The sequence below is a fragment of the Suncus etruscus genome, chromosome 3, assembly GCF_024139225.1.
Source record: "Suncus etruscus isolate mSunEtr1 chromosome 3, mSunEtr1.pri.cur, whole genome shotgun sequence".
Taxonomy (NCBI): Eukaryota; Metazoa; Chordata; class Mammalia; order Eulipotyphla; family Soricidae; genus Suncus; species Suncus etruscus.
Window position 1 is genome coordinate 104,544,663 of NC_064850.1, and position 22,558 is coordinate 104,567,220.

At 34.4% G+C, this 22,558-nt stretch overlaps 1 protein-coding gene across 1 annotated transcript in view; it reads right to left on the reverse strand.

The window, feature by feature from the left end:
• Nucleotides 1–2,988: 2,988 nt before the first annotated feature.
• The window catches only part of TMEM144 (transmembrane protein 144), a 38,737-nt gene continuing 19,167 nt past the window's right edge, over nt 2,989–22,558 (reverse strand). The window contains exons 6-12 of the mRNA XM_049770231.1: nt 19,928–20,009; nt 18,448–18,530; nt 16,675–16,793; nt 14,348–14,467; nt 13,090–13,187; nt 9,121–9,174; nt 2,989–3,085 (exon numbers count right to left, since the gene is read on the reverse strand). Of these exons, the coding sequence (XP_049626188.1) occupies nt 3,002–3,085; nt 9,121–9,174; nt 13,090–13,187; nt 14,348–14,467; nt 16,675–16,793; nt 18,448–18,530; nt 19,928–20,009 (640 nt within the window). The 3' untranslated portion in view covers nt 2,989–3,001. The remainder of the gene's footprint in view (nt 3,086–9,120; nt 9,175–13,089; nt 13,188–14,347; nt 14,468–16,674; nt 16,794–18,447; nt 18,531–19,927; nt 20,010–22,558) is intronic.

Below are 22,558 nucleotides of genomic sequence, written 5' to 3' on the forward strand. Positions count from 1 at the left end.
ATTTTAATTTTTTGAATATGCCTAACTGGCATAAATTGTGTACATGGTTTCTAGTTTTTCACTGTGTGCTTTACAACTCCACCAATACTGACACAGACAAGGATGTAATTAGTAGCTCCAAGAACACCAGACAATATCCATCGCATAGTCAGATGATCCAGGAACCACTGTCTGCATTAGTAACACTCCATTCCTTTACCAGGTCCTGATCATGTGACGTGCTTGTATCTCTCTCATCTCTATTGTTTTGTCTTTTTTCCTATCCTTTCTCTACCTCCTCCCTATCAGACTACTTAATTTATTTAAATAGATATTCCTTCTGATAGCACTTGGGACTTTTGAGCTTAGAACAACTTTTGAATATCTGCTCTTTGATCAATTGACAGGTTGGCTTATAAGAGTAATAATATTTTTCACAAATTCAGTTCCCAAGGGTCCTGAGCCTCCACGTTAGGACATCTGTATATCTGAATAGTAAGATCCACCATAAAAGAAAATGTATCAAGAGTAAAAGATTTAGTAGCTTGGGGAAAATGCTGGGCTATTTGTCTTTCAAAATAAACAGAAGAAGGTAATAATACAGTGGGGAGGGCCAAAAAAAGTTAAAGTGAACTCATGGAGTTGACTGGCTAGGCTAAGAAAAATAAAGCTTCAAAACTCAATATAGGCATTAATTTTCAAAATTGAGCAAAGAAATTTAGATTTAACAATGGCTCAGACAAAGAAATTGTTTGCTTAATAATCATTTTGAAGAAGGTTGTTTTTCCTCACACTATTCATTTTTTTGTTTGGTTGGTTTTTTTTGGGGGGTGGCACACCTGGTGATGCTCATGGATTACTCCTGGCTATGCACTCTGAAATCACACCTGGCTTAGGGGACCATATGGAAACTGGGGGACTGAACCAAGGTCCGTCCTAGGTTAGTGCATGAAAGGCAAACACCCTACTGCTTGTGCCGTCGTAGTGGCCCCTCCTCACACTATTCTTACCTGATTGGTATGACTAGCACCAGAAACTAGGAATTTTAGCAAATAGCTAAAAATTATGACACTTAAATGAAAAAGAGTTACTCCTGAGCACTCTTGGTGGTGCATGTGGCTGGGGGACGAGATGTGATTCTATTTATTGAAGTGTGATCAGCTGCATGGGAAGTATACACTTTATGTTTCCTATAAGAATTCTCCCCCACTTATTCTGCCAATTGTTTTACTTTTTATTAAAAGTTTTGTTTATAAACTAGGAATTTTAGCAAATAACTAAAAGTTATGACTTTTAAATGAAAAAGTTTTCATATCATATTCGTTCATTCAAACAATGTGACATTGATAATGACAAATTATGTTAGAACTATTATTGGTATTTCAGGTTAGACTTAAGGTAAGTTTTATGACTTTATTATAATTAAAGTTTACTTTGCAATTCATCAAAAACCAGGGAATCTAGCACTTAAATTGTACTCTGAGAGAGGAATAATTATATTGGTAAAGGAGGTAGTTGCTACAAGGTATTCTATAACCTACAGATGATACCTGTTTCCTTTCTCAAACATCTTATAATAACAATAGCTAAGAATAATACTATGCTTGCCAATGGCTAGATTCTTGAACATATTGACAAATGTGAATTCATTTGAACTTCCCAATACCATATAAGAATATCATCACTCCCAATTTATAAATGAGAAATCTGATACATGGGGCTCAGGAACAGATTCAAATTTATGCAATAAAGAGATGAGATTTAAACCAACACAGGTGGGCCCCAGATTGTTCACACATAAAAAGAATTCTATTCTTCTGTATCCCTGAATAGTCAACTGATATAATCTCAGTTTGGAAAGAGGAAATTCATCGCTGACTAGATGTTCTATTATTTTTTAATGTTTGGGGGAACTTCTGTAATCAACTTTGTACTAGCCAGTACATTTTTTTAAAGATACAAAACCAGTGTTGTATGCAATTTTCTCATGATAGTGAAAAGTACCAGTTAAAACAGGAAGAAAACCTCCCTTCTTAAATGTAGAAAGGTAAATATGAGAAAAACATATTAAATTATACATCCAAAAGAGTGTTGCTGTTTGTACTTCTACTGTGAGAAACTAGAGCCTCAGTTTAGTCTATGGAAATCCATTCCTAATCCCTTCAAGGCCAATTTTAAATAATGTATAGGTGTATGTGAATGTATATATATGCATAAATTTATAAATAAATCTGGGATACTTTGTTTTCTGAGAATGAATTTTATCCATAGATAATCAAATGCATTTTGAACAAGAATGTTATGACATGAATCAGATGATATCTGAAAATAAAGACACATGTGACAGGGGCAGGAGACAGAGAAGATAAAGTATTGCACATAGATGAACCAAGTTCAATCCCTGGATCAACAACATAGCACCACATATTTATCTTTTGATATCCACCAGGAGTGATTCCTGAGACAGAGCCTGAAATTACTGGGTACCATGGGCAAGGTCCTACCGCTTCAAAGTGTTTTGTTGAAAAATCATAAATTTGTCCTTTTAGTTACCAACTCTGACATTTAGTTTTTATAGCAAAGGATTGACTGTCTTTGAAATATAATTCTATTATAATGTAAATCATTTCTCTTCTTTTCCCATTCCTCATTTTTCTACCTCTTCCTTCTTTCAATGAGTGTTGAACTAAACTCTTTGTATATGAACACCACACTTTCCTCCATTGTGAAACCCTACATGTTTATTGTAGTAAATCTTACACCGTTAGATTAATTGATATAAAATATAAACATAAGTGAAGCTGTACCTTTATAAATAGCTTGTTAGAAGTATTTTTGTTTATACCACACTGAAACTCAGTTTTTGCTCAGTTTCAGTTCTGTCAGGGAGAAGTCAATTATCCATTCTATGCCAGGCTGAAATCTATTTGCAGGAAGAAAATGAACTGTTCTCAGCTTTCTTTCTGGCATCAAGAAGAGGCATTCTCTTAGCTACTGCTGCCATCTGCTGGTATTGTGATTGTTAGAGTTTTGAAAAGGCAGTGCATAACATTCCAGTCAAGATGATGCAAAATGCAAATAACATCAATAGGTAGTTCCGAAGACCCTGAATCATAACAAAGAGTTACTGGCAATTATGGAAAGTTGAATCAAATATACAAAATCAATGATACTCAGTATTGCTAGGAACTTTACCAACCATCACTGCAGTCTTTCATCTCTTTTATGTTTCTAACCTTCTACATAGTCATCTAAATTCTCTTGAAAATACACTAATCAGTTATTCAGTAAATCCCCAAGAGTTCTCCCTACACATTAATATGTATAGGGATAATTATTATTATTAAAGGCAAGCCAAAGAGTGTTTATAACTAAATGTGACAATGCATAGGTGATAGTGACTGGTACCTAAAGATAGCAACAATAGAAAAAGATGTTAAGCACAATATGCTTGTATTCAGTTATATACACATATAATATGGAAGATGGGAATTAATAAAATAATTCCAGAAAGCAATGCTACAAAATGAGAAGGGTGTTATTAGCAAAGTCATTGTTTGAGACAAGAGAAATTTAAAGCTAGTTAGGAGTGTGGAGAGTTGAATTTCTAACCAGGAATATAATATGAACTCAGTTGGATAGAAGGCTGTAAGTAAAAGGAATTCGAGTAAACATTCTCCCTGTTGTGAGAGAAAGTATGTTTGGAGGCTAGATAGAGTTCAGGTGAATAGGCCCATGAGAGTTCAGTGGAGCAAATGAGGTTGCAGAGCTAGAAGCCTGATTGAATGCGGAATTTACAAAAGATATTATCAAGCTGGGAGTTTAGCTTTTTAAACAAAAGCAAGACTTAAAGGATAGGGAGTTGATAGTAGTGAACAAATCAGATTTGCATTCGTGAAGTCAACATTTCCTTTGGAAAATATTAAACAGAATGAGGGGCATTAGAATAAACACAAAGAGACCAAAAAGTCTCTGGCTAGTTTTTTGGCTAGAGCCCATGAAAGCAGATGGAGAGATAATGATTGATTGGAAGAAAAACGAAGAGCCACAGACCTATGTTTAGTTGCCTTTGCTAAGTTTGGATACACTAGTTTAAATGTGGGAAGTACTCAGAACTTCTTTTCAATGTCCTCAATTTACTTCCAGAATGATAAAGAAACATCTTCCTGGTATGTAGAAATATTTACTTCCTGTAGAATCTATCTCTAGGGTTACAGGTACATTGAGTCTAGTCACTCTCCCTCAGATAATTTTCAAGTATTAAAAAATATCTTTGAAGCATCTTTTTCCTGGTCAGTATTTTACGTTTTTTTGGGGGGGCGGGGAGGGCCCACACCCAGTGACACTCAAAAGTTATACCTGGCTTTGTGCTCAGATATCATTCCTGGCAGGCTCAGGGGACCATATGGGATGCCAGGAATCAAGTCGAGTTTGTCCTGAGTCAGCCGCGTGCAAGGCAAATGCCCTACTTTTGGGCTATCTCTCTGGGCTCCAGTATTTTAGAGTTTGGGGCCATTTTTTTTAAAATGAATATTTTCAAATTTTTTCATTACTTTTTTTTTTAAACTCCTTCACTAATTTGAACGATTGATAAGTTGCCTATATCTTTCTCCAAATATAGACCCAGGATCAAAAAGAAAGATCATGAAGTTGGAGCTCAGGTTTTGCATGCTTGATCCCTAAGTTTTATTGTAGCACTGCACGATAATCTGGAGCACTGCTGGCAGTGATCCCAAGTACTGAGCTGGCAATCATCTCTAAGAAGCAGTATGTATGGCTAAAATTAAAAAAAAATAAAAATTAGGGGGCCGGGCGGTGGCGCTAGAGGTAAGGTGCCTGCCTTGCCTGCACTAGCCTAGGACGGACGGCAGTTCGATCCCCCGGCGTCCCATATGGTCCCCCAAGCCAGGTGCGACTTCTGAGCGCATAGCCAAGAGTAACCCCTGAGCGTCACTAGGTGTGGCCCAAAATTCCAAAAATAAATAAATAAATAAATAAAAATAAAAAATAAAGAAAACAAAAAATTTCAATCTCCTATCAAACAAACAAACAATAAAAGAATGAAAACAAAATCCAACCCACCCCTCAAAAAGGAGAAAATAGTGACTCCAATATTCTAAGGTAAGGTTAGAATATCTCAAAGTAAAACAGGACTGGTGGCATCTAATTTTAGCAACCTGGTTTAAAATTACATTGAGCATTCCTGGTAGTCAAATCATATAATATTAAAACTAGTAGGTTTGTTAAGACTGATTCCCATGCATATATGTCAAAACATTCCAAAGCACATACTTTTTCAAGTGAATAAATAATTGCATTAGAGGAGATGGTTCTTATTGTCTAATTGTTTGAGGACCAAGAAAAAGTATTTGTAAATTACCTTGGGGCCTGTTGAATTGTTTAGTTCACAGAAATCCTAAATTTTGACTTCTGAAGTCATTCTAGCAGGATTCAGCTAGTGAAACAGCACTAGGAAGCCTTTTTAGGAAACCACACCACCCATGCTTTGCCTCTATATTGTAAGTTTAGACTTTTAGGTTCCTTATCTTTTCTTGACTTATTTATGCATTTATTCATAGTTTCTGAGCCACATCCAGCAGTGCTCAGAGTTTACTCCCGGCTTTAAGCTCAAAGACCACTCCTCGTGGAGCTCTTGGGACCTTAGTGGGTGCCAGGTCAGTTGAATCAAAACTTAGGTGGCTGGGACGGGTAGAAGAAAGAAAAAAAAAAACTTAGGTGGCTGGGTGCAAAGCAAGTCCCTTACACACTGTTCTATTGCTCTGACCCTACTTTTCTTAGTTTTGATGGTTAAAAGTCTTTCTAAAAGCCTTTACCTAGAGAACAGCACTGGCACAGAGTACACTCTCCATAAATATTTCTTTAAAAAAGAATATACTCAAATTCCAAATGTACTTTGTGAATTAAAAAATTGATGCAATCACTGAAGTATTAAAAAACCTTAATATATAAAGAGTCAATTGTGAATGCTTTATCTACAATCTGAATATTTTGCTAAGCTCTGTTATATTGTCTATGCAAAAAGCAAAAGAATAATGTTTCAGGGATTAAAATCTTTTTCCCATTTAAAAACATTTGTTCAAATTCATACTCTTATAGAAAAAGACTGATAATATTTGGGCATTAGAAATAGATTTCCTTTCCCAGAGGTGAATGTTAACTTATAGGAAGATTGTCCTTACATTGTTTCCCAAGGCACAAAGATTTAACTAGAATTTTGGAGGCAGCTACAAAGATAACCCAGAGAACCTGGTTCTTTATCTGTGAGAGCTGTAGGCCTATTGTAATAAGTCCCTGTGCTGATATTACAGTGGGTATATTGACTAAAATGTGTAGCTAAAAATATAAGTGTCTCTAGCTTAAAATAACTAAGTATAAAATTCTAAAAACAAATTCCCAAGGAAGAATAGCTATCAGGTATAAAGAATATCTGCAGTGCAAAGCTTCCAACCGGTGCACTTGATGTCATTAAGATGAAATAAAAATCATTAAATTTCTTACAAAAAGCACAGGATTTCAGATTAAATTCTTACTACTGTAACTTAATAGACTCTAAATATGTGCCTTCAAGGATTGCTTCAAGACATATCTGAACATTTCAAAATGTCACGCAGATAAGAATCTTATTTTTGTTTTCCTCTAGGGGTTTATCTTATTTCTAAGAAAAAAAGAAAAACAATTAAAAATTATTTTCCCAGGGTAAGCGGTAAGGCTCTGTCTTGCCGACACTAGCCTAGGACTGACGGAGGTTGGATCCCCCGTGTCCCATATGGTCCCCCAAGCCAGGAGCGATTTCTGAGTACATAGCCAGGAGTATACCAAAAAACCAACCCCTCCAAAAAATTCTCCATATGCAGAACACAGCCTTTGGCATGCTGTTGCCAAAATCATACTTAAGAATTCTGTGTTCAACACTAAAAAAGCAATTTTAGAGTCACATTTTTATTTAAAGCAACGTAAGACTCATTTTTAGGGGAAAGGTGGGGTGGGGCTCACACCTGGTGGTGCTCACAGCTTTCTGCATTCAGAGACCATTTTGCAGAGAGCTCAAGGTATCATGTGTTATGCATTACAGTTCAATGTAAGCAAGAGTTCTACCTGCTTTACTATCTCTACAGAAATTTTTAAAGCTCCTGTTGGATTCTGTTCTATATTTTCTTGACAAGTCTAAACTAGTTGGCATGTAAAGTATTTAAAACTTTCCTTTAAATCAGTTGTTTGGAGGGAAGGAGTTACTACATTGAAGGATAGTAACTCCTTCCCTCCAAACAACTGATTTTGTTTAAAGACAAATATATCATTTAAAATTTATTTTTATTATTCACCTACAAAGAAATGTATATCTATAGTGTTTAAGGTATATAATTTTTTATGGTAAACAACCCTGATTAATATAAGAAAGTTGGCACCAGATGAGAGTTCAAAGGTTTCCATCTCAGAGAATGGAGCTATAGTACATTGGGTAGAGCATTTGCCTTACGTGTGGTAACCTGTGCTTTTTGTAAGAAATTGAATGATTTTTATTTCATCTTAATGACATCAAGTGCACCAGTTGGAAGCTTTTGCACTGCAATCCCTGTCATCCCATCTGGCCCCCTTAGCAGCACCAGGAGCAATTTCTAAGTGCAGTCAGGAGTTGTTCTGAGCATCACCAGGTATGACCCAAATCAAACAAACAAAGGGATTCAATCTCAGGCACCATTTAGTTTTCCAAACATGGCCAGGAGTGACCCAGAAGCACAGAACCAGGTATGGTTCAATAAACAAAACATTTGCACCCTCCCCCCAAAAAAAAATCCTGAAAAAAGTACATAAAGTCCCCAAACTACGAATTCATTATATTTAACCTGAAAATTTTGCAAAATTATGGCTTTTAAAAATCAAAACAGGAGTCAGGAGATGACTCAGAGGGCTGGAATATATATATTTGCATGCAGATAACCTGCATTTGATTTCTGGTTCTACATAGTGTCTTTGGTAGCAGCTTTGGGCACTGCCTGGTGTGATCCTTAAATTTAAAAATCAAAATATTTTATGAGTAAGAAGTTGTGTGGCAAAATAAAAAAAAAGGAAATAATCAACATTACATGAAGAATGATTGATATACTGCCTTAAACTTAACATTTTTTAGAAAAGATTTTTTTGGTTTTTAACACAGTATGTTAAGTTATACATTAGCATTACATTGTTTTACAATCAGGAGTTATATGCTACTGCAGATATGTTTTAGATATGTTTTATGTAGAAAACACTGAGACTCCTTGACAGATTATCTCCAGATTCACATCCTTTTTAATATTAAAGATCATTAAAAAATACATGTAGATAGCTAATCTTCCTCAGATGATCTTTTTAACAAGATATAAATAGGAAAAAATTAAACAATCTGAAGTGAGAACAGAAGCATACACCTTAAACTATTTGATAAATTCCTATTAGTTTAAAGCACCACAATATACATTTGAATAGAATGTTGCTGCTTATCTGTTATGGTGGCAGGCCTTTGGAAACAAAAGAACCAAGAAAAAAAAAAGACTATTTTCAAATTCCATTGGTTTCAGGGACATTCTAACCTTTGGGATAAAAGATTTTTTGATTGTATTTGAATATATATTAAACAAATTTTTCTTAGCATAGTCTAGGAGTTAAAAACATTTTGTTGTTTTTTTTTTTTTTTTTGGGGGGGGGGTTGTTGCTGACATATATTGCAATGCTCAAGGCTTACTCCTGGTCCTGAAGATCATATCCAAATCAGCCTTGTACAAGGCAGTGCCTTACCTCTGAACTCTCACTTTGGCTCCAAACTAAAATCTCTTAAGAAAAAGTAAAGCTGGACTGGGGATATGACTTAGTGATAAAATCTCTGCTTTAATGTGTGAGCCTCTGGGATTTCACAAAATGTTGTTTTCATTGGTATGGTAAGACACATTCAGAATTATCTTGAGCATTTTCTTTTCTAATTTAGGGATGCAGAAGTTTGATTGTCTAACCAGTCAACTCCATTCATATGTTTTTTTTTTTCTGTCATACATAGAATTCAGAAAGTAATGCAAACATAAGATTAAATCCATTTCTTATCTGGATATACTATTATTTGCTAAAATATCCCATTTTTATACATACCTTTATTTCCTTGAACATAAAGACACCCCACAATGCAGCTATAAATCCTGGGCCCTTAAATACAAATAAGAACTGTAATTCAATTGAATATTTTTGTATTACTGTATATTAAATGAACATAGCATTTAGAAAGCTGATCTGATACTCAGAAAAATAATTTTATTGTGAAAAAATCAGGAAAATTTATCTGTGAGTTCAAGCCTTAGTAACATGACGTATCATTAAGTAAAATATGAGGACATATTTGCTTTTTGATTTTTAGTTTTAAAGATATTATATTTGTCATAAACAATTTTAGACTGTTTATAATAGAATGCTAGTAAACAACTTATTTAGTTTTTCTATTAAACTAGTTTTTTTTATGATATTAGACATGGGATTAATATTAGCACCTAGAGGCGAGAGGGTACAGCAGAAAGAGCATTTGCCTTGCATCTGACTGGCCTGGGTTCAGTTCCTTGCACCACATAGGTTCCTTGAGATTAGAGTCAGGAGTATGGCCTGTGTACCCTTAGGTGTGGCCTCAAAACAAAACAAAAACAAATAAAAATGTGAGAAAACCTGATATTTTTTGCCACAAGATAGCCAACTGGTGAAATTTTAGTATGTTCTTTTAGGACAGAAAAAGTGTACATGGAAGCAGCACTAATGTATTTTTTTTTGGCCATACCCTGTGTTGTTCAGTGGTTATTCCTGACTCTGCACTCAGAAATCAGTCCTGAAAGGCTCATCGAACAATATAGGGTGCGAGGGGTCAAACCCAGGTAGGCATCTGTGGAAGGCAAACTTCTACCACTGTAAGTACTATTGCTCTGACCCAGCTGATGTTTTTTTTTTTAACATAAACTACAATACAGGAATTAACTACGTTTAAGATTCAACTCTGATGTATCCTAAGAATCTTACAGGAAGATAAAGAAGTCATGTGATAAAAAAACCAAATGAGTTATAGTGAGTAGAAGACAAAAAAAATTAAATAATATAGTACAGAGGGATGAGAAGAAGAAAAATGGGGCATAAGGTGACTGCAGTTTTATAAATTTAGTGTTATAGTTTATTAATCTGTTTAAATTAGAAGGAAACATTTGGAATTTGGATTAAGTGTGGTCTTTGTGGAGAAAGTATATTTTCTTTTTTATATAAAAAAGCATCAGCATTTTTATGGTTCCTCTTGGAATCTTGCATCCAGCAAGAATTTCAAATAAACAATCCTTGCATGGCTTTCCCTTTGCCTCCTCCAATTCTCTAATGGACTGGGGCATCAAACTTTGGCTCCACTCCCAGAATGTTAACAAAGCAATAAACATTTGACTATCAGCATCTAGAAAAGTTAGCACCAAAATAATCAGAGAAGGGAATCAAAGGAACTGGCTTGTATCAATAATCAAAGATCCTATTCTCCAAAATCCAAATCAAACAGAAATAACTGGGATCCTTAGGAAACTTCACACTCAAGTGCAAAAGATGGAAAGAAATATTATAATCTAGGAACTAAAACTAATAGTTCATACAAGATGCTCAAGAAACGTTATTCTCTTTGATTTGGAAATTCATTTTCCTTCACATTACATGATGGAAGACAATATCCAAAGATTTACTTGACCTTTTAAGGCTTTCTGGCTTATGGTTTTTATAAATATTAGTTTAGACAGGGCCAAAAGGTTCTTCTGAGGATAATGTGATTACAGGAAGTGGTGTTTTGCAACAAGTAAAGCAAACACAGGTCAATATGTACAGACTCTGAAACAGAGGAACACCAAAGAGAGAGGATCTCTTAAATAAGCTATACATCTGTTTTAGGAGTTGGGAATGTACATTTCCCTTTTGTAAATTAAGAAAAATTCATTTTAAGTCATCTTTTGAAAATAATATAACCTTGAACCTTTTCTGTTTTTTTGGTGGATGGGGCATGCCTAGCTGTACTCAGGGTTGACTCCTGACTCTGCTCAGGATTACTCCACATGGCACCATTTTCAGTGCTGGAAATGAGGGGTCGACCTCATGCAAATGCCTTAGTCTCTGTATATACAAAAATGGACACTGGTAGAATTAGAAAGATGTCTCTGGAGAAATAATATTGCCTACATTTATTATTGTTGAAGCTGGGTGATAGCTATATTTAAATTTATTCATTAAAAACAAAGCTTAAATTAGCCAAAAAACTAAGAATGTAAAAATCCTTGAAGGTAGAGACTGAACCATTTTTGAATGTGAATATATTTAACTGAAAAACAGAAGACAAGCAAGTGTCTCATAACAGTAGTAATTGTTCTTATAAAGCCCTAGATAGCAGTATCATGCACAGAGAGAACTCTCTAGTGGGTGGCATACAATGGTTCTGGTATCATTATTCTGATCAGAAAGATTACAATTTATTTACATTGGCTTTAATGCTGGTCTATTAGGCTTGTTTTTTTTTTTAAATTATTTTTGGGGGGTGCATACCCAGAAGTGCTCAAAGCTTACTTCTGGATCTGTGCTCAGAGATCACTTCTGGATTACCTGGAGGACCATAGGGGAATGTCATCAATCAAAGCAGAATTGGCTTTGTGCAAGTCCTACCCACTATTTCTCTGGTTCTGGCCCTCAGTTTTTCTCTTAATTTCACACATAAAATAAATTGAGGGAAAGTGTCTAAAATAAAACATCTGAATATTATGTATCACTATTCAAGTGTCTCTTGCAAATGATCTTAAGGGATAATAGTACTAGGAATTTAGTGCTAGAAAATAATTGGTATTTTGTGAAGAAATATATTACAAATTAAAAAAGCTAGACATAATTTTTAATTAAAGTAACCATGTACTCCTGGTTCTATGTATTTAATTTATCATTATTGTTTTGATTGCTACTTGTCTTGTGTGATTTAACTGGAGCTCTGCATTTCAAAAAAATCCCTAAATTTTCATTGGAGAAATCATAATTGTTCAATAATATTATGTAATAAAAGAAAAATTTTTATATAGTAAGGTTGACACTCAATTTAATTAATATCAGTTATTTCATTTTATTTTGGGGTTAGGGGCCATACCTTACTGTGCTCAATGCTTATTCCTGACTCTGTGCTCAGGGATTGTTCCTGGAAGTGCTCATGGGACTAGTACTCAGGGATCATACCAGTGTCAAGAGCATGTAAAGCAAGTACCTTCCCCCCTGTACTATTCTTGGGGTTAATAATATTCCTCTGTGTGAGTCATCACTGTCGGCTAATATTTGCATCCCTAGTCATACTATATAAATTTTCTGACAAATATAGTTTTTAAGCATTTAAATGGTCACTTTATCTGGAGCAGTAGTGGTCACTAACCCATTGTCCAGCCTTTTATGGAACAATATAGATATTCCTAAGAAAAACTAGAAATTGAGAGTCCATATGATCCACTAATACCACTCCTAGGAATATGCTTTAGGAACCTAAAAACATGCAAAGAAGTTCCCTGGATTTCTATGTTCACTGCAAAATAATTCACAATAGCCCAAATCTGGAAACAATGCAAGTACTAAAGACGAAATGAATGGATAATAAAATGGTGTTACAAACATAATGGAATACTGTGCAGCTGCTAGAAAAATTTTCTTATACATGAATGGATATGAAAAGTATCATACAGAGCAAAATGAGTCAGAGAAAGAGACATCGAAGAATAGCACTCATTTCTAGGAAATGAAAAAGAAAATAGTGTAGTAACACTATACAGAGGCAATAGAGACAAGGGCCAGGAGAAACAATCAATGGTAGGAAACTTGCCACAAATATCAGGAGAGTGCAGTTAGGTCAGAGAATGGACCACTTTGACAATGATAGTTGGAAATTATTACTTTGGACAAAAACTGGATGCAGAGAAGAGATAGTGAGATGCATGATACTCCTTCAATAATAATATTGCAGTGTCTAAAAGGAAAAAATGGAAGAAAAATTAGATTTGCCTTTGAAATTCAAAAATTTTGGAAAAGCAACCAATTACTTACAGCAGTGATGATGGGAAAACTGATCACAGGACTGAGGGAGTGATTAGCTATGAAAGAGCAGAAGGTAGCTATTCCCCAAAGGATGCCGGATAGGAATCCTGAAACAAAGTAGACATCATACATATTAGCGAGGATCCTCCCAGAAATACACTATAACAGAAATAGCAAAGCTAAGACTAAAAATATTTCAACTGGCCTTTGGGCCAAGGTGTGCTCAAAATGAGATAGAAAGCAAATGATTTCTTTGGCTTAACTGTTGTGGGTATAATGATCATTCCCTTTTCTTTATTAAGATTAAATAAAAGGCTCAAAGGAATAGGTAAAGTAAAGACAGGATGCATAAGGGCCTAGATAAAAAAAACTCAAGTCAAAACATACTTAGCAAACACTAGCTACTCTAAATTAATAATGCAAAAATAGGTAATTTGGGGGATGATGCTAAAAGTCATCCTTCCAAAAATGAATCACCCAAACAAAAAACCAATTGAAACAAAAGAAAACAACCATAAGAACAGAACAAACAAATAAAATCACTAACCTAGAATTTGAATAGAAATAGCATATTCTACTTTGAGAATGCTTTAACAATATGAGTTTTGACAGGAAATAATTAACTGTTCAAAGGTGGCACATTTTGACTTCAGGATTCAAAAGGAATGTCTATCACATGCTTTATTTTGCTTCTTAGTAAATTAATTTTTGTACATATATGTCAAATTAAATTATAGAAAACTATCCAAAGAAATTTTATCTTGTAAATATAATTTTTATAACATTATAACTGTGACCTAATATTGCAAAGTATCTAAGATATTTCATAAGTATAATTTGGAAAATTACAATGGTAAAATGTTATCATTAATGCCTAATGTATTAAGTTCAAACACATGTTCATTAAGCATTTACCTCTTTGAACTCTAGATACAATTTTCCAAAGTGACTACATTTAATCATTTGCAGACAATATTATGTTTAAAGAAATAAAATCACAGATTTTGAATGTGAATCCTTAAATAATAAAATTTGGTGCCCAGCCCAGATGTTTAGACAAAGAAAAATATATTAGATTCACTATTACTTAGGGTTTAGATTCGTCAATAATGACTGGGGTGCCTCACATTTGGTTTCATAGTTTTAAATTAACTCATATGGACCAAATTCATTAAGCATAAAGTACGTACACACAGGATGACTCAAAGTAAGAGTGGGGGATAATACTTCCATATACAAAGATTATTTTCTGAAGAAATATTCTTACCTGGCAAGACTGCTTCAGGATATAATTTAGGATGATTTTTCATGGCTACACAGTAGACCAGAAAATAGACTGTACTTGTAAGAAAGATGCCACTGAAGTGTGCAAAAACATAATCTACATCTGAAAAGAGATTTTAAAACTCTCAAGCATATAATTTCAACTATATCTGTATTTCTAAAAATAAAACAAATAGCCAAATCAACCTTAACAATAAGGGAGTATTATTATTTATATATATTAATCACTCTATTTTCTACTCTTTTAGTTATCTAATTATATCTCATTCACCTATTTTTCTTGGTCATATAATTTTTTTTTTGGTTTTTGGGTCACACCTGGCAGTGCTCAGGGGTTATTCCTGGCTCCAGGCTCAGAAATTGCTCCTGGCAGGCACAGGGGACCATATGGGGCGCCGGGATTCGAACCGATGACCTCCTGCATGAAAGGCAAACGCCTTACCTCCATGCTATCTCTCCGGCCCCGGTCATATAATTTTTTAAAAAAGTTTTTGAACCATACCCAGAGGTATTCAGGGGTCACTCCTGTCTCTGCACTCATAAATCACTCCTGGAAGGGATTGAACTTGGATCAGCTGCATGCAAGGCAAAAGTCCAACCTATGGTACTATGGCTTGGACCCCTAAAATTTTAACATGCTTAAAATCTAGAAATAATAAGATATAAATTATTACTATTATCAAATATAAAAATCTGTTTTCATAATTTTTCTGGAAAGTTAAATAAGTGTATTAAACATTTTCCTAATGTGTAAATATCTCCCTTAAACATTAGGTTCATTCAAACCTCACTTTACAAAGGGTAATGGCAGCTGTAGCAGGTCTCCAAGTAGACTGTAGTTAGGGAAGATCTAAAGTATTTTGGGATGCTAATTTAAAATGGTTAACTGACTACTCTGTATTGCAGTAACTGGCAGAAAACAGAAGCCCAGAGGATATTCAGGAACTAATTCCAAAGAGGGTATTATTTGTTTGTTTGCTATAAACTTAAATGCAGAGGGGTATAAATAACATATGAAAATGACCCAATATCTGAAAAACCCCAGCACCACCAAGCTTGAAACAGAAACTGTTCTGGTTATACAGACTGAATGTACTAAGAAGTGGCTGTTTCACAGATGTAGAGATAGCTGAAGATATGGTTTAATCTGACCAAGAACAGCTGTAATTATTAGCAATCAGTTATTTTCCTCTGGTGTGCATTGAACAGCAGGACATATCATATTTTCTATGTAGTTAAAAGAAAAAATCTTAAGGGAGAGTGTCTAGGAGTCAGTTAGTGGCATGTGCCATTCATTTAGTGCATAGCATTGTGTAGCCCCAAACACTGCGAGGCACACACTGGAGGATACTAGCTCGAACAGCTGTGGACCAGATCACCTGTACATTGCAGGACCTCAGTGGTACGGTGAACTGCATCCTTTTCTGACACTTTTGTCCTCTGTTTATCTAATTTTGGACATACGTGATTTACAGATGGATTGCGTAATTCTCATAAAATCCGATTTAGGGCTATATTACCTATCATCTCATTCTTGTAATTCTCTAGGTTTGTTTCATTTGAACACCATTATAAGATCTCTAAAGTGGTTACTTTTTCATCTTTTGAGTCTATAATAGGGTACAATGGTGAGTAAAGTAAAACATTGATGAGTTGATGCCTAAGAAATTAATTATAAAATGACATGAAGGAACATCATTTAGGCCTTTTCATGTGCTTGAAAATAACAATCAGTGATACAAAGGCTTCACTTTAATGCTTAAAAAAGCTATACTTTGGTCTTTACTTAATTTTGGAATGTTATATTTTATATTTGAGCTTTGATCTTATTTATTTTGAGTTTTACTTTGGTATTAGTGCCCACACCACAATTAAATGGTGCTGAGGGTACTAGGTAGCCAGGAATTGAACACAGGCCTCCTGCGTTAAAGGTAAAGAAAGATCTCTAGCCTCCAAGGCACCTCCCAGCCCCTAGCTTTATTTATTTATTTTTTTAAAGAATATGTATCTCTCTAAGGATCACCTCACTAGAAAATAACCTCTAAATCATATTGTAAAGGCAGAAGCCATAAAAGGAGCTGAAATGAATTCTACTAAAGTTGATTACCTTTGTTATATTAAAGATCCCACAGAAATAACTTACTTTTACTGCATTTAGTCTTCAGTATCTAATTTATCACTTATATCAAACAAATCAAATCAAAGCAAGGTAGCAGTATTTACTAGGAATACATTCTCTTTATATGGTGTAGTAGGAAAACAATTATGGCTTTTATTTTATTCATAAAGTAAAATAATACTGGTTCTTACCAGACTGGCTTGCCCCTGCATATATACTATCATTTATTTTGCTGTGATCCTTGATATAAATGACTGGCACAAACGTACATCCATAGAGAATTCCAGATATCACTGCAAGACTACAGCCCCTTAAATGAATAAAACAAATTCTATTAATCTTGGGCCAAAGAGGTATTTATGACAAGCAGACAAGTTTGCTTTAAAATGTAAATATCCAATCATTTCTCAGGAATCATACATCTATTTTAAGCTGTAACTAACAGAACTCAAAGAAAACTTCTCTAGCAAAGTGGTGTCTGGACTGAACATAGCTTTTGTCCTCTATTTATCTAATTTTGGACATAAATGATTTACAGATATATTGCTTTTATAGTCATTACATAAATGAAAGTATTGTTATTATATTAGAGTAGACATAGATAAATTTGACTCTAGATTTTGAAGTTTACCTACAAGAATCTCTATGCTTATAATTTTTATATTTGGCTTTAGGATCACACTCAGTAGTTCTGGATTTACATCTGGCTCTGTGCACATAAGTCACTCTTAGAGGGTCTCAGGGGATGGAACCTATAGGACATACACAAGCAAGCACTGGCTCCTCTAAACTTACCATAACATCTACCCAGGGCTAAGGTAGACTAAAATTAAACACATGTTTTTGGGTATTTTTTGTTTTTTTTTTGGGGGGGGGAGGGGCACACCTGGTGACACTCAGGGGTTATTCCTGACTATGCGCTCAGAAATCGCTCCTATCTTGGGGGACCATATGGGACGCTGAGGGATGGAACCGTGGTCTGTCCTAGGTTAGTGCATGCAAGGCAAATACCGTACCACTTGTGTCACCGCTCTGGCCCTAAACATGTTTTTAAAAATACTGTAATACCTACCACAGAAGTAAAATAGACTAATATTGAACCTATGTTCAAAGCAATGACAGACCCATGGGCTTTCCTCTATCCCTATTGACTTATCACACAGGTAAGAGGAAGAACTAAAGTAAACAATATTGCTATTTCATGCAGAACATTATTTTTCATAATTAAGACATCTATCATTTTGAGCACTAGTCAAATTGACACCTTAGAATTACACCATCTCTACAGGAAGCAAGCATTTCCAACATTTTCAGGTGGAGATAATTAATATTTTGGAAAAATTGCTTTGACTTACTACAAAGAATAATGACATGAAATAGAAAGAATTTTAGGTGAAAATAATTACTTTCAAAGCCTAAAAATGCATTCTACAAATCTATTTTAATAGTGCTTGAAGGAATATGGGACTGTAGAATCATGGGAATGAGCTCTACTGAAGCTGGAAATTCCTATGTCATAGAATGTACTGGAGCAGCATTCTTCAACCACTGGTCTGGTCTGTGGATGAATACTGCGGTACTAGTTTGCAGATGTAGAAAGGTAGAAAACTACTGGTCTACCCCATTAGTTGTAACTGCCAGTCCATAAAATGGTGGGAAGAACAGGAGTGGATCCACAGGTATAAAAAGGTTGAAGAACATTGCCCCAAATTACAGCCGTGCTAGCTAATCATGAGACAACTGGTTTCCATGTTTTAAAACAAATATTCTCATAACGAAGGCAATATTTGTGAATGGAAATTCAGTAGAAGATAAGAAAATATCTCACCATGAAGCTGGGAAAGTTAAAAATGTTGTTGCAATTTAAAAAAACAAATCTGAAGGATATCATTATATTCACAATTCCTGCTGAAATCAAATCTTTAATTCAAATCATAATCCCGTACAAATCTTTACTTACTTACACAATGCGTTGTTGTGTCTTAGAAAGTTTATCCACCCAGGAGTAAGTAGGGCCAGAACATGATTCTTGAGTTGTATTGATGACCTATTGAAAATATTTGTTCAAAGTAAAACAAAATCACAACAATGCTAATTTTCTCCCCACTTTTTCCTCTCCCAATTAGAATATAAATATGACATTGAGTGTGCTGATTCTTCTGTAGATATTGTAAAATCTAATTTCTAATGTTCTTCTATTCCTCTTTATTTCAGAATGGTTAGCAAGCCTAAAAAAAACTTTAATTGATTTGACTGCTTAAGATCCTATATGCTTATAAAAACTAATACTAGTTTAGACTCCTGTAATATGCTTGCCTATTTTAACATGTACAGAAATGAAAACTAATGATAACTCTAACTCTTTTGCTAAGATATGCATATCATGTTCATTGTTTCTTCTGATTTTTATTTCAGAATTAATAGCTTAAGTTGAAAATAAATAAATAAAATAAATTTAAAAATTCATGAAACAAGGTAATGTTTATTGAAATGTATAAAGATATGAAGAGGGGGAGAGTATGTGTTCAAGGAACAACATAAACTTATGGATTCAGGGGTTATCTTGAGAGTTAGTATAGGGCCCGAGGCAGCTAAGAGGAAAATTTATAAAAAGAAGGATTGAGACAAAACATTCATCAATGATTACTGCCTTTAAATTACTCATGTGTATGTAGCCACAAGACCCTGTGCTGTATTGAAGCTTTTTTAATGTGTGTCTCGATTTAATGCAATAATATTTCATATTAATTTGATACAAAATAAAAATGGTGAATTCTTATATGTCCTCCTTATTAGTAAATGAAACAGGACACGGCAGAAAGGAGTAACTTAGAAAATCAAGTCTAGTTTCTATTTTCAGATGATTTGCTATACCTTGTCCTGGGCTTCCTCTAGTCTGGCACACTCTGGTCTCCCTGGTGTCATTCAAAACTTCTTTCCAAATCCCATCTATAGTATTTTTCTCTCCCTGGACAGTACTTAGGGCTCTTTATTTTAAACATTTTAGGCTATTTAAAAATATGCATATTGTAGAGAACTCTATCATTAATAAAATTAGATTTTGTTATAAAACCTTTCTGTGTAGAAATACTGATTTCTATGTAGATTTACACAGTGAATATATTAAGATATTTTATGTAGGGGCCGGCGAGGTGGCACTAGTTGTCTGCCTTGCAAGCGCTAGTCAACGAAGGACCATGGTTCGATCCCCCGGCGTCCCACATGGTCCCCCCAAGCCAGGGGCAATTTCTGAGTGCTTAGCCAGGAGTAACCCCTGAGCATCAAATGGGTGTGGCCCGAAAAACAAAAAAAAAAAAAAGATATTTTATGTAGTCCCAATGAAAAGAGAACTTTTTCACCTGCTTCAAAGCTAACAAAGTTAATCTATGAATTTCCCCTTTCTCTTAATTGTATATCTCAATTCAGGTCTCAATATATACTCACATGTTCTGTCATTAATGGTGTGGTTTCTGTGAAAGAGGCAGCACCTAATACTTCACTTTTGATGAACAAAAATACGAAGGCACTGTAAAGGAAGAAATCATATTTATATCTACATAAGGATGGTCTTATACCAAGCTGCCTAAATTTTAAAAAAATTTTACATCAAGTCCAAATTAAACAATGATTTATTTCAAAACTGACTGCCTATCAGAACTGCAATTCTTTTTGGCTTCCCTTGTTATCTTTTTAACAATGGCTTCACATGGCTTCACATATGACTTTATTTTTTTTACCATGCCAACCTATTTAAATGATAAATTAATTTAACAAAACTAAATTTTGGGGTGATTTTTATAACTAATTTAAGCACCATGGTTACAAAATTATTCATGATTGAGTTTTAATCATACAATATACACCATCCTTCACCAATGCATGATTCCCTTCACTAGTGTTCTCAGTTTCCCTCCCACCCTTTTCTTTCCTCCACTTTGCCTGCCTCTTGGTAGAAATTTTATTTTCTCTCTCTCTTCTTTTTTATCTTTATTTTCTTTCTATTCTCTGACACTGTGATTTGCACTATTGTTAAAGAAGGGGTATTTATCATGCATATGACTTTATCCCTTTTTAGCAACCCATTTTTGTCCAATTGTTAATTCCAACTATCATTGTCATAGTGGTCCCCATTCTACCCTAACGGCAGTGCTCCACTATTTGTGGCAAGCTTTCTAACATGGACTGGTCTTTCTGTCCCTCATCTCTATTATTTCTGCATTGTATTGCCATACTTTTTTCCTTATATCTCACAAATGAGTGAGACTATTCTATGCCTCTCCCTCTCCCTAATATTCATTTCCCTCAGAATAATAATCTTCATATCCATCCAAGTATAAGCAAATTTCATGACTTCATCTTTCCTGACAGCTGCATAATATTCAATTGTGTAGATATACCACATTTCTTTAGACACTCATTTGATCTTGGACACTAGGGTTGTTTCAAGATTTTGTCTACTATATATAGTCTGTGATAAACATAGGAATGCAGAGGATTTTTCTGGGTTTCTAGCATATATCCCTAGGAGTGATATTACTCAAACACAAGGATGTTCCATTTCTATTTTTTTGAGGAATATCCATATTGTTTTGACTTGGATACATTTTTTTGGGGGGGGCTACACCCAGTGATGCTCAGGGGTTACTCTTGGCTATGTGCTCAGAAATCTCTCCTGGTTCAGAGGACCATATGGGACTCCAGGGATCGAACCAAGGTCTGTCCTGGATCAACGGCACGCAAGGCAAATGCCCTACTGCTGTACTATTGCTCCGGCCCTCACTTGGGTAAATTTTTAATATTCCTTTTGTATCAAGTTTGCATAGTTTAAAAGTTAAATAAATTTGAGGCAATTTAAAGGGTCATATGGAACTGAAATAATATGGATGACTAAGTAAGTGTATAAACATTAAAATTTCCTAGTTAACATCCTTAGTCAGCCTTTATATGCTTTAGAAACTTAAATAGATCCATATTCCTTTAAACATAAAACTGAATATAGCTTTTCAATTCTTATTTCTCTCTCCATTATGTTTAACCAATTTGTCGCAATACAATTTCCTATATAGACTTATTTAAAATAATTATCTGCACCAAACTCTCCACATCCCAATATCTCAAAACAATTTGCTCTTGTTTTTCTTTCTTAATTGGAAATATTCATACTATTTTTCTGCCCAAACTTAAGAAGAGTTGAAATGAGAAGATTATGAGACAAGAATACTCCTCAGACAAATCCTTACTGAATCTGATCTGAATTCTCTTAATGAAAATATTAACTATAGATTCTACATAATAATTTATCTCTGAAATTTTTTAATTCTATAAAATTTAGAAACATATTTTTAATTTCTTTAAGGTCCTCAAAGTGTACATAACTCAGTGTTTTGAGTTCATAAAAATCTAACTATAAATAAAATTAACTTATTAATTAAGTACGTATAGTATTGTATATCACAATATATGTAAATATAATTCCAAAGATAATATCAGATATCTAAATAGTATTTTCACTCTCCAAATTATAGAATAAATTTCCCTATTTTATATATTTTCTAACAAATAATATTTTGTTATATTCACAAATTTTGATATATAAACAAATTTTGTTATATACACTTGCAATAGATATTTATTATTTATATTTTCTTCTAATAGCTCTACAACTCTCATCCTGTTTGATTTTTTCCATTAAAAATATTAGGTGATTAGACAGCGACCGTACAACCTTGAAACCTAGATCCCAGACATAGAACCAACACAGTTTTCCACAATAGCTCCAGTAGCCAATCTCTCTCTGGTACATTCTTAATACTGCTCTGACACCAAGATGCATCAGTTTTGATATGATATCCTGACAATGAGAAAATGGCAACAACTTGATCTAAAAGCAGGTTGTCTTTCTTCACCACCTAACAATAAGATGAAATCAGAAGACATGTCATCCTTTGATCTGCACAAAAGCCAAGATTGCTACCTACAAAAAACTGGCTGTGACAACTATGACTGGGCAGAATTTACAAATAAAAAGGACCCTAGTCTAGGCTTTGGCCTACGATCTGTACAACAACCAAAATC